The sequence below is a fragment of the Macaca thibetana genome, chromosome 14 (genome assembly GCF_024542745.1).
Source record: "Macaca thibetana thibetana isolate TM-01 chromosome 14, ASM2454274v1, whole genome shotgun sequence".
Classification (NCBI taxonomy): Eukaryota; Metazoa; Chordata; class Mammalia; order Primates; family Cercopithecidae; genus Macaca; species Macaca thibetana.
The window spans coordinates 86,307,942-86,321,391 of NC_065591.1; the positions used below are offsets into that span (position 1 = coordinate 86,307,942).

Consider the following 13,450-nt stretch of genomic DNA (forward strand, 5'->3'; position numbering starts at 1 on the left):
CCAATCCTACAGAAATTATTCCAAAAAAATCGAGGGGGACTCCTCCCTAACTCATTCTATGAAGCCAGCATCAGCCTGATACCAAAATCTGGCAGAGACACAACAAAACAAAGAAAACTTCAGTCCAATATCCTTGATGAACACAGATGCAAAAATCCTCAAGAAACTAGCAAACCAAATATAGCAGCACATCAAAAAGTTAATATACCATGATCAAGTACAACCTTGGGATACAAGGATGATTCAACATATGCAAATCCGTAAATGTGATTCACCACAAAAGCAGAACTAAAAACAAAAACGATATGATCACCTCGACACACAAAAAGCTTTTGATAAAATCCAACATCCCTTCATGATAAAAACCCTCAACAGACTAGGCACTGAAGGAACATACCTCAAAATAATAAGAGCCATCTATGAAAATACACAGCCAACATCATGCTGAACAAGCAAAAGCTAGAACCATTCTCCCTGATAACCGGAAAAAGACAAGAATGCCCACTCTCACCACTCCTATTCAACATAGTACTGGAAGTCCTAGCCAGAGCAATCAGGCAAGAGAAAGAAAGAAAAGGCATCCAAACAGGAAAAGAAGAAGTCAAACTATCTCTCTTTGCTGATGATATGATTCTATACCCGGAAAACCCTAAAGACTCTGCCAAAAGGCTCCTAGAACTGATAAATGACTTCAGCAAAGTTTCAGAATAATTAAAAAAAAAAGTGTACAAAAGTCAGTAGAATTTCTATACACCAATAACGTTCAAGCTGAGAGTCAAATCAAGAACACAATCCCATTTACAATAGCCACAAAAAAAATTAAACACATAGCTATATGGCTAACCAAGGAGGTGAAAGATCTCTACAAGGAGAACTATGAAACACTGCTGAAAGAAATCACAGATAACACAAACAAATGCAAAAACATTCCATGCTTAGGAACTGGAAGAATCAGTATCATTAAAATGGCCGTACTGCCCAGGGCTACCCACAGATTCAACGCTATCCCTATCAAACTACCAACGTCATTTTTCACAGAATTAGAAAAAAACTATTCTAAAATTCACATGGAACCAAAGAAGAACCCAAATAGACAAAGCAACCCTAAGCAAAAAGAACAAAGCCAGAAGTATAACAGTACCCAACTTTGAACTATGGGCTATAGTAACCAAAACAATATGGTACTGGTACAAGAAGAGACACAGATCAATGGAACAGAACAGAGAACTCAGAAATAAAGCTGCACATCTACAGCCATCTGATCTTTGACAATGCTGACAAAAACAAGCAAAGGGGAAAGGACTCCTTCTTCAATAAATGGTGCTAGGATAACTGGCTAGCAATGTGCAGAAGAAAATGGATCCTACCTTTCACCATATACAAAAATTAACTCAAGATGAATTAAAGATTTAATAGTAAGACCTCAAACTATAATAATCCTAGAAGAAAACCAAGAAAATACCCTTCTCGACATCGGCCTTGGCAAATAATTTTTGGTTAAATCCCCAAAAGCAATTGCAACAAAAACACAAACGGACAAGTAGAACCTCATTAAACTAAAGAGCTTCTGCACAGTAAAATAAACTATCGGGTCGGGCACGGTGGCTCACACCTGTAATCCAAGCACTTTGGGAGGCCGAGGGGGGCAGATCATAAGGTCAGGAGTTTGAGACCAGTCTGGCCAACATGGTGAAACCCTGTCTGTACTAAAGATTCAAAACATGAGCCAGGCGTGGTGGCGGGCGCCTGTAATCCCAGCTACTCGGGAGGCTGAGGCAGGAGAATCGCTTGAACCCGGGAGGCAGAGGTTGCAGTGAGCCGAGATCGCACTGTTGCACCCCAGCCCAGGCAACAAGAGCGAAACTCCATCTCACAAAAAAAAAAAAAAGAAAAGAAAAGAAACCACCAACAGAGTAAACAAAACGCCTACAGAATGGGAGAAAATATTCACAAAATATGCACCCAACAAAGGTCTGATGTCAAGAATCTAAAAGGAATGTAAATAAATCAGTAAGGAAAAATCAAATAACTTCATCAGAAAATGGGCAAAGGACATGAACAGGCATATTACAAAGAAGACATATAAAGCAGCCAAGAAACAAGAAAAAGTGCTTATCATCACTAATCATCAGAGAAATGTAAATCAAAACCACAATGATACCATTTCACACCAGTCAGAATGGCTATTACTAAAAAGCCAAGACACAACGGATGCTAGTGAGGTTGTCAAGAAAAGGGAATGCTTATACAGTGTTGGAAAGTAAATTAGTTCAGCCATTATAAGCCATTTGGAAATTTCTCAAAGAACTTAAAACAGAGCTACCATTCGACCCAGCAATCCCATTACTGGCTATATCATCAAAGGAAAAGAAATCATTCTACCAAAAGACACATGCACTCATGTTTACTGCAACACTTACTTACAATAGCAAAGATATGGAATCAACTTAAGTTCCCACCAATATGGACTGGATAAAGAAAATGGTGGTACATATATAACACAGAACACTATGCAGCCATGAAAAAGAACAAAATTATGTTCTTTGCAGCTGGAGGCCACTATCCTAAGCAAATTCACACGGGAACAGAAAACCAAACACTACATGTCCTCACTTATCCTCACTTATAAGTGGGAGCTAAACTCTGAGTTCACATGGACATGAAGATGGGAGCAACAGACACTGGGAACTACTAGAGAGGGGAGGCTGACAGTAGGATGTGTGTTGGAAAACTGTCTGCTGCTCACTACCTGGGTGATAAGATCTGTACCAAACCTCAGCATCATGCAATTGCCATGTAACAAACCTGCACATGTACTCCCTGAACCTAAAAGATGAAGTTATTTATCAAAAAAAAAAAGTTCAGCAACTAGCTAGCAGTCTCTATTTAAACTTTATAAAGTTAAAAATTAATTAAAATTTAACAATATTACTTATTTACCTCACTTGATTCAAAATCAACCCCTTTCGATACTTGGCTCTGGGACATGATTTTGCTGGATGATGTGCTGGACCACCTGAGGCAAAACAAAAACAAAAACGAACACAATGAACTACATGATTCATCAAGTGTGCCTTTCTGGCTAAGTTTTTCAGTCTAGCAGCTGCCATGAATATAAATAACACACAGTTCCCTTAAAATCTATATCAGAGGCAATAAAACTACAAGGAAAAGGACTCTGGGGCTGAGGTTTGAATTCTGGTTTTGCCCTTTACTACCTGTGTGGCTTTGAGCAAGTTACTTAACTTCTCTGTGCTTCAATTTCCTCATCTGTAAAATGGGGATAATAATTTTACAAAGACTAAATGTGTTAATATGCTTAAACACTTAGAACAGTGCCTGACACACATTAAGTACTACAACGATGCTTACTTACATTATTATAGTACTTATCATATACAAAAATGTATCCATTACCATCTTCCATTTCTGAAAACCATGGGAACATTGAAATATTTTCTACTCAAATCTCAGTTAATAAGAAAATCATAATTCCTACTCTTTTTACTCCTTTTTTTTTTTTTTTTTTTTTTTTTTTGAGACAGAGTCTTGCTCTGTCTCCAGGCTGGAGTGCAGTGGCATGATCTCAGCTCACTGCAAGCTCCACCTCCTGGTTCAAGTGATTCTTCTCCATCAGCCTCCTGAGTACGCCACCAGGCCCAGCTAATTTTTGTATTTTTAGTAGAGACGGGGTTTCACCATGTTGGCAAGGATGGTCTCTATCTCTTGGCCTCGTGATCCGCCCACCTCAGCCTCCCAAAGTGCTAGGATTACAGGCGTGAGCCACCACGCCCAGCTGATTCCTACTCTTATAAAGCTTAACTTGCAGTAAATTCCTATGCCTTTTAACTAATAAGAAATTTAAGTCATTTTAGATCGGGGCTAGTAAGCAAATTTAGCCCAGCACCATGTTTTTTTTTTTTATGGCCTATAAGCTAAGAATGGTTTTCACATTTTGAAATGGTTACATCTTAAATGGTTATACAAGTGTCTACCTATATAATATCCCTGGTTTTGCCTCTTGACCTGCCAAGCCTAAAATAATTCCTATCTGGCCCGTTAAGAAAAAGTCTGCTGATTCCTGTCTTCAATAAAAGCAGTGTTTATAAATTCTTAGTCTACAATTTTATTAACATGCTTTGGGATGTCATTATAGCAAAAGAAATATGTCCAAAGGTCTTATCTGCATAAAAGAATGAGAATCATGAGATCTTATGTCAGAAGTAAATAGAAAAATTCGCAGGTCCTTTAAAAGGAAAGGACAGAAGGATTTATCAGGCAAACTTGAAGAGTAACTAAGGTTCAGAGGTAGCAGATCAGCACATTTATCAAGGTCCACTCTAGTAGATGGCAGAGCTTAAATAGTTTAAATTATAAATAAAACACCATGCATAACCTGCAATTACTAAAAAATTCTGCAAAACAGTCTAAATTATCATTTTGATGCTGTAATTAGAAACACCAATCTGCCAAAGCTGATTTCTGATGTGTTTTCAAAATGTCAATTTTGGAAATTGCCTCTAAAATTTTAAACAGCCTCTCAAAACTTAAATGATTCTTATTGCTTGCACAATAGTCAGAGAAGTTAGTTACCATACCAAGCAGCAACAACAGAGATGAGTTTGGGGTCAGAATGCCTTGCTTGTATGACTAGTTGGGTGACCTTAGGTAAGTTACTTAGCCACTGTGCTTCATACTTCATCTGCAAAATGGGGATGATAAAGTTATAACTATACTCTATCTCCTGGGGAAGCTGTGAGCACCACACAAGCTAACTCACATGTAAAATGCTCAGAGCAGTGTCTGGCACACAGGAAGTGCCAAACAATGGTGAGTTATATTACTATTTCATGTCTAAAGAAGTCGGCAGACATTTATACAGCTAAAGAGTAAACAATCTACTGTGATAACAAAAGCAAACTATTTTTTCTTTAATATCCTTAAGCATATATCAAAAATATCAAAATAGTATTTTGACCCATTTCTGGGAAAAAAAAAAAAAAAAACTTAGAAAGCTAGATCTGATTTGTGTGTGCTTCAATTTACAAAGACAACAACAACCAAACAAGGACTTCCTTCCAAAACCTGAGGTATCCTGATAATCTTCCGATACATCTCCTTTTCTGTAAGAGAATCTGAGTTAGGTTTCTATCAGCTGGAACCAAAGGAGTCCTGAGAAATTCAAGTAAACCTTCATGAGCTAAAATAAGTCCCTCCACTACTTACCAGAAACATAGAAACTGACTTGCATCTGTGCCCATCTTGGTATTTTTTACTCCTATAAAGGCCAGTATGGCCTTCTGCAACTTTATACTCTCCTGGACTTTTCTCATGTCTTTATTGTTTTTTTCTACTCTACCCAAAGGTTGGGTAAGGTTAAAACTGCAGGCTAGGAAAACAAACCCTCTTCTGCTCTGCCTTCTTTTTTGAGGTGATCCTATCCATCCCCACGGTTTTAAGTACCATCTGCATGCTGTCCAGAGGTAAATCTAAGTATCATTTCAAACCCCTCATCTGAGTTCTGAATTCACACATTCAGTTGCCTATAACCTCCCTTCATGTAAGTTTCTAGGCATCTCAAACTTTTCATATCTACAGTGGAACTTTTAATTATATGCCTATCATTCCCTACAACACATCTGTTCTTTCTTCTTTTATGCCCTTCTCAATATATGGCACAATGTGAATGCTCAAGCAAGAAACCAGAAAATCAATCTTGATTCCTTATTTTCCCTCATTCCAAATATTTAATCCATACTCAAGTTTTGTCATGTCTATCTTCAAAATATATCCTGAAACCATCTGTTTTCTCCATTTCACCTACCACTAGCCTGTGCAAGCCTCCATCATCTCTCTTAGCTCAAACTCCCTGCAGCACCCTCCTTTCAGCTAAGTTTATTTACACTTGTTCTGCAACCACAGTGATCCTTTGTAAATGTAAATCAGAAGGTGCCACTCCTCTCTTAAAATCCTTCTGTGGATTCCCACTGCATTTATAAGGACATTCAAAACCTTTGTAGTGCTCACCTGCTCCTGCAGTATGATTTACCCTGCCTCTCTTTTCTATTCTCATCTCAAACCACCTCCTTTTCCACCACACTTGAGTCACTGGCTCCTAAATAACATTATTAAACCTGCTTCTTCAATAGACTGTGATATGGTTTGGCTGTGTCCCTACCCAAATCTCATCTTGAAGTGTAGATCCCATAATTCCTAAGTATTCTGGGAGGGACCTGGTGGGAGATAATTGAATCACAGGGGCAGCTCCCCCATACTATTCTCATGGTAGTGAATAAGTCTCACAAGATCTGATGGTTTTATAAGGGGAAATCTTTTTCACTTGGCTGTTTTTCTCTTCTTTTGTCTGCCGCCATGTGAGACATGTCTTTCACCTTCTGCCATGATTGTGAAGCCTCCCCAGCTACGTAGAAATGTGAGTCCATTAAACCTCTTTGATTTGTAATTGCCCAGTCTCAGGTATGTCTTTATCAGCAGCAAGAAAATGGACTAATACAGGCTGCATGCACTTGTCCCTCTGCTTTACGCAAGGCCACGTTTCCCTTATTAAAATTTCGGCTTAAATGTAGCCTCCTCAGAGGCTTTCCCTGACCATCCTTCAAAGTAGATGCCTGTGTCCTGTGCCACTGTTTCTTCTCTCTACACCAGATCATTTCCTTTAATGCATGCTAACTGATCGGCTGATCACCAGCTCAGATGTCACCTATCTTCTTTGTAAAACCTTCAGTGACCTTTCCCAGGAAGATATTGGCACATCCCTTAGATTTCGTTACACCTGAATAAAACATTTATCTTGGTGGATTAGCAGTGCCCTGTAATTAGCATACCACTAAAGTGTAAATTCTCTGAAGGAAGAAACATTTCTTTTATCTTTCTATCCCCAGAACCTAGCATGATGTTTAAAGGACCTAATAAGTGAACATGGAACTATACTTACACTTGTTCTAACATTAACCTTTAACTCACATAGAGTTTATATTCTCAGTGGGGTCAATATCACAAAAAACAAAAATTGGCTCCAGGGGATAGAGTGGGATGAAAAATCGTAGCTATTACAATAGTTTTTGGCCCTCTCAAACTCAACCCTACCCCCAAAAATTTCATTCTTTAAGTATTTAATTTCTAATGTTAGGGAGAAATTGAATTACATCTAAGTTACTTAATTCTTCTCCTTGGATAATCAAGAAATGGCTGAGATCATGAAAAAAAAGCTTGAGAAACACTAATATAAGGTTTTTCCTCAATCACCCTTCTTTCTGGAGTTCCTGTTCATGCCCTTACTCTCAGCTGGGACCACCATTCTCCACCCTACTAAACCAAATCTTATCTTTGAAACCTCAGGTCAGTTTTACTCCCTCCATGAAGCTGCTTCTTCTAGCCCACATTCCTTGTTCCTTTTTTCACCAGCCCACAAGCACTCACGCTTATGGGTCTGTAATATAAAATTCTACACCTAATTATGTACTAAATCATTCTTTGATGAATTCAAATATGTTCATTTCTCTTTTCCACTACAACTGAAGTTACCTGAAGACAGAGGCCATATTAAAGCATTTGCTATGCCCCTCTCTCATCAGACCTAATATAATGCTCAAACAGAAAATAAGTACAAAATAAGGCAGTTGATTACTTTATTAAGTAGAAACTCTCATTAATCGAGCTTTGCAGTATTCAACCAAAATGTTAATGTATAAAAGCAAATGGTAATAGTGAATCAAGTCAAGCTTAACAGCAATAGGCCAAAAATCCCACAACACACAGGAAGAGCATGCAAGTCCTCTGAAGACAGAGTGACTCTGTGTGATCCCCTTTTTGGTGTTTAGTACAGCACCATGTGTAGTTAAGAATATAAAAATAAGACAATGACAAAAAGCTGAAATCAAATGTTAGCAAAATACAAAATTATTTTCTGTTATTTGGAAAGAACATAGTCTTCCATTAAGAAAAGCACTGAGGCCAAGCGCGGTGGCTCATGTCTGTAATCCAAGCACTCTGGGAGGTCGAGGTGGATGGATTGCCTGAGCTCCAGAGTTCCAGACCAGCCTGGGCAACAATGCAAAATCCTGTGTCTACCAAAAATACAAAAAATTAGCCGGGTGTGGTGGTGCACATCTGTAATCCCAACTATTCAGGTGGCTGAGGTGGGAGAATTGCTTGAGCCCAGGAGGTGGAGGTTGCAGTGAGCCAAGATCGCATTACTGCACTCCAGTCTAGGTGACAGAGTGAGGCACTGTCTCAAAAAATAAATAAATAAATAAATAAATAAATAAATAAATAAATAATAAATAAAAAGAAAAGCACTAATAAAGTCAAAAGGAAAAAAAATTACAGGCTATTTCAATTTTCACTGAAAATCCTTTTACTAATGCTGCATCAACTCTATAAACTAGCCCTTGGTCTGTTTTCATTCCTCTATATACTTTACTAGTTGAAAGTAAGTCTGTTAAACTTATATGGCATAGAAAAATGTGTAACTATGGAATTTTGGATAATTTAAAATTTTTTTCAGATGTTTCTTTTTGCAGAATATCACTGCACCTACCTTTGATCTGTCTTTGAAGTGGTAGGAAAAATGTCTTCTTCCTCATCTGATTCATCTACCTCAATCACCTGGCAAGGAAACAAAGCAACAAATGGTTTTTGTGAGAATTGACTCTCTGAATAAACATGAAAATGAAGAAATGAATTAAACGATTAAATCTTAGTTATACATGAGCCACAAAAAAGGAGACAGAAAGCTATAACCATTAAAACTAACACTCAGTCTGACCTCCCTCCAATGTCCCTCTTCATTCACAAATGTTACTTTTTGCTCACCTCTCTCCTGGTCATCCCAGGAACCTGAGCACCTAAGGAAACCCAGTTACATTGGTGAATGACTTGCATAGGCTCGTATGCAGACCCTGTGACTTTCCTCTTGGTTCTTATGAGAGGTGAGACCATCAGTGTTCCATCTCCAGCTTTAAATGAGGTATCAGACCATGTGGGAAATACTAGGTATCTTTCTGTTAAATCTGTCCCTCTTAAATACCATTTGTTAATGTTAAGACTCAATAAAGATATTTCTGACTGTTGATTCTATCATCCAAAATACTATTTCTCTACATTTTCTGTCATCTTGACATTTGATACACACATTTGCCATATGTTCATCTAACTTAAGTACAGATGAGGATGAAGCCAAAGACCAAATACTGAACGAACAGCCCCTGAGACTAAGGATGCAGTTAAATATCCTACAATGCACAGGACAATCCCTCACAACAAATTATCTGGTCCTCAATGTCAACGGTGCCATTATGGAGAAACCCTGATGTAGAGGGAAGAGTATTGGCTCAGGAGATACAGTTTTGAAAGTGAAGTAATAGGAGAGTCAAGCCCATATTGGACTCTTCTTGGAATCCAAAGGAAGAGCAGAAGGCCCAGGCTAAACCTAGGGCAAACCACATGGATCACTGGACTCCAGCCTTTTCATTCATCTTAAGTCTACCATCAGCTGTTAAGGCACAGCTAGTATTTTGGGAAGGTAAGTAACAAAAGGAAACCCGGTATAGATAAAACCTCTATATCCATTGAACTCACCTTCAATATTAGTATTCCATGCATGAGCTCTTTTGGTTCAACACTGTTATCCTTGAAAACATTACTGTATACATAACATTTATGGATTTCTATAATAATCATTATTTAAACAAAGAGAGCAACCAAGAAAAAAAAAATCAAATCCTAGAAGCCCTAGAGATAACTGGTAAAGCTCCTTCCAGCTTTAATGTTCCATAATTGTTCTTCTTTTATTTACTTTGTAAATCAGAGAGTTGACAATTTATAATGCAGAAAACATAAATTATTAATACACAAATATAAAACTTTTTTTCTTACCTCTGAATAATTCTTAGTAGTGACATTTCGGGAAGGCTGCTGTCTTGTAGATTTAAAGGCTAGAATGAAAAAGATGAAATGTGCATTATGTTATTCTTAAAATAATTTAGAAAAACTTGTATACTTCTTTAGCTAAAGACTTTCTGAGTCCTATCTGCAAAACTGCATGCTGCCTAATTATAAAACTATTTGATATTTTTTAAAATCTAAAGGGAGATAGAATTATAGGTACACATAACTCAAGGCTCAACTGTCAGTCTCATTATTTCCCAGCTTATTTGAATACTGTTGTGTTTATAAATACGCACACACTAAAAATATTTCATAGAAAAATACCTGAAGGATAAAATCTAATCACCTAACCAAATGAACTACAGATGTATTGAAGGAAAGCCTCCAAATCCCTTCTTTGTTGTTGATGACACCTTTATCCCTGTTGCTACATTAGGAGCCATCGGGTTCCAGTAGTTTCTCATTTTCCTCTACCTTAGTAGCCATATTCAGTATCTAAGAAATATTCCAGAGGAGAATTTTAGAAAAAAGCATATATTTTATTCTATGATAAAAATTCCTTTGTATCCACACCTCTTTTCCTTTTAAACTTGGTTAGATCCTTGAAGTTTAGCTAGCTCTTTATCTTTCCCTTTCTTTTTCCTTGACATCAAAACCTACAATAAAGCCAGGCACAGTGGCTCACACCTGTAATCCCAGCGCTTTGGGAGGCCGAGGCGGGTGGATCACTTGAGGTCAGGAGTTCAAGACCAGGTTGGCCAACATGGTGAAACCCCAACTCTACTAAAAATATATACAAAAATTAGCCAGGCATGGTGGCAGGTGCCTGTAATCCCAGTTACTCGGTAGGCTGAGCCAGGAGAATCGCTTGAACCCAGGGGGCAGAGGTTGCAGTGAGCCGAGATTGTGCCACTGTGCTCCAGCCTGGGCAACAGAGCAAAACTCTGTCTCAACAAAACAAAACAAAACAAAACAAAAACCTATAATAAATTTCAAACATCTAATTTAGGTTTATTTTCTCCTACGTCTTACCAGTTTGCTGATATTAAAAATATCTTCCCCAAGATGACTCATAAACTAAATAGGGCACAGAAAAACAAAGAAATACTCAAAAAATCCTGCAAAGTCCAAAATTCTCCTAGTCACAAAACTAATGAATCTTTCTATCTAACCTAAATTTATTGTGTTTGTACATGTTTCCTATTCTAGGTTCTATCTCCAAACTTGTAATATCTAAGAGGAGAAATGAGAGGCAGAAACAATATTCTTATCTGCTTTACTCAGTTACTGGTTTCACATCCTACTCTACTCAAAAGGCTAGACACAGCGACTGAATAAAAAGGCCAGAGATCATGATGATTTCAAAGAATATTTCTGTTCAATATTTATTCAGTGACTCCTCTAACTCTGAGATCCTAGAAAACAAGATACGTTTCTTTTTATCCCAGTGGAAGGCAAAAGATGAGTGAATGTTTGTGAAATAATTTTACCAGAAAACTAAGCACTATGTTCTGTTAGGAAGACAATACGGTGTGATGGTTAAAAGCTCTGGTTTTGGAGTTAGACTCATTTTGACTTACTAGCTTGACTATGGCCAATCTCCTTGGCTTCTTTAAGACTCAATTTCCTCACCTGTAAAACAATGTTAATACTTCATGCAGAAAACTGTTGAGAGGGTAAGAAGTGTCTAGCAGATAGAAAGCATTCAAATACATGTAGCTATTTGTGGTAGCAAACATAGTAGCAGCAGTGGTACCCACAGTGGTATAAGTGAAATGTAAAGGCAGTGGCTTCAGAGGTACTTTCATTCACTTAGTCACTATCCTCTGCTGACTAACTTCAATGGAAAAATCTGGGCTGTCAACTCTTATTTACAACTCCTGTGGCTGTAAGTGTAATTTCTATCTTTTCCAATAAAATTGCAGCACATAAATTTCCGTACTCCATGGACCTTGTTATAAGAGAATTTGACCTTTATTTATCTCTTCACTCCTTCATTTAAAACAGGGATCTAGAAGTTACAGTCTGAATTTGTTGCTTCTGTTCCAAAGTGATGACAAGTATAGTTACTACTCCACAGGTATTCTGTCAGAGGCTTAAAAAAAAAAAAAAAACACCAAATCCAACCTGATAAAAATGTTTTACAAATTTATACTTTAAAAATCAGTTCATTTTCAAAAAAAAGACCAGTACTGAAGGTAATCAGTTAAGTTAGCAAAACCATTATATCAAATCAATTAGATAAAAGACAAATTTAGACCAATGATTCACATCATTCATCTTTATAACCTTATTGCAAAACACTACCACTAATACTAATAGCAGCTATCATCTATCACATTTTTACCAGGTGCTGTGATCAGTACTGTAAACACTTAAGCTCATTTAATATAATTACTCTGAAGTCAGTATAACATTGTCAATTTTATAGCTAAGGGATCTGATGCTTGTAGAATAACACAAGTTTGCACTTACTGAGGGCTTAATATGTATAGACACTGCCTGGTACTTCACATACATGTTCTCATTAATCCTCAGAATAATGCAATGAGGAAGACACAATCATTGTCCCATCCTACAGATGAGAACACTCACTCCTAAAGATGAAAAACTTAACGTATTTGCTGGAGGACACACAACTAGTAAAATTGAGAAGTCAGGATCCAAAACAAGATCTTCCTGACTTTAGAACCATGGTTTTAACCCTTATGCTACACAATCTCTAAGTAATTTTTATTGGGTCATTGTCAAGTATTTAACAAGCATCTACTATGTTATGTGCCAAGCACAGTGGATACAGTGATGAGCAGGAACGATGCAGACCCCTTTCTCACAGCACTTACAGTGCAAGGGTGCTGAGCCAGCAGTAAAGAGCTGGCTATGGCTGACCCAAGGGGCCTGATTTCAGAGCCTGCATTCTTAACCATCATGCTCTGCTGCAAAAGGTACCATAATAAGATTTTTGCCTACAACATAATTCAGGAAATCTGACGTTTCGTATTTAGTTTATTTACATAGCCTCTTTTCATGGATGAATACTGTTTCCTTAAAAAAATTAGTCAAGCCAATCTGTAAAACTTTTAGGGCACCATAACTGGTCTCCAGCCTCTCTACACAAATAGAAGCTTTATTCTATGTTGTCAATGGGTAACAGTCATTGCAGGCTAGGCTATTCAGACAACATGATCTCTCATTGTCTTCAAACTCACTTCTGCTGACAACAATCCAAATTAGTACCTTAAACATTAAAAAAAAAAAAAATTCTCAATGGCATTGAAGAGCTGATCACATAGCAAGGAATTACCAGGCCAAAACTGAAGAAAAGCTAGAACTCAGAGAGGTACATTAAGTCCTTTCCCTGAGTTCCCTTTTCAATTGGGAAAATGTTAACACTGGTTTTGAGAATCCTGAAGAAAAAGAGAGAGGGCTACCATATCCCACAGCCTGCCCAAAGTGAAAACCCTGATGCATTTCCCTTCCTAAGGTGGAGCCCCAATGGTTAAAGAGAGAAGCAGAGGTAAACAGGATTTCATAAGCATGT

At 37.6% G+C, this 13,450-nt stretch overlaps 1 protein-coding gene across 3 annotated transcripts in view; it reads right to left on the minus strand.

The window, feature by feature from the left end:
* MRE11 (MRE11 homolog, double strand break repair nuclease) overlaps positions 1-13,450 on the minus strand; it is a 78,102-nt gene that overhangs the window by 6,764 nt on the left and 57,888 nt on the right. For all 3 annotated transcript variants that reach the window (XM_050758905.1, XM_050758906.1, XM_050758904.1), the window contains exons 17-19: positions 9,898-9,956; positions 8,561-8,628; positions 2,941-3,016 (exon numbers count right to left, since the gene is read on the minus strand). In XM_050758905.1, coding sequence (XP_050614862.1) covers positions 2,941-3,016; positions 8,561-8,628; positions 9,898-9,956 — 203 coding nt within the window. The remainder of the gene's footprint in view (positions 1-2,940; positions 3,017-8,560; positions 8,629-9,897; positions 9,957-13,450) is intronic.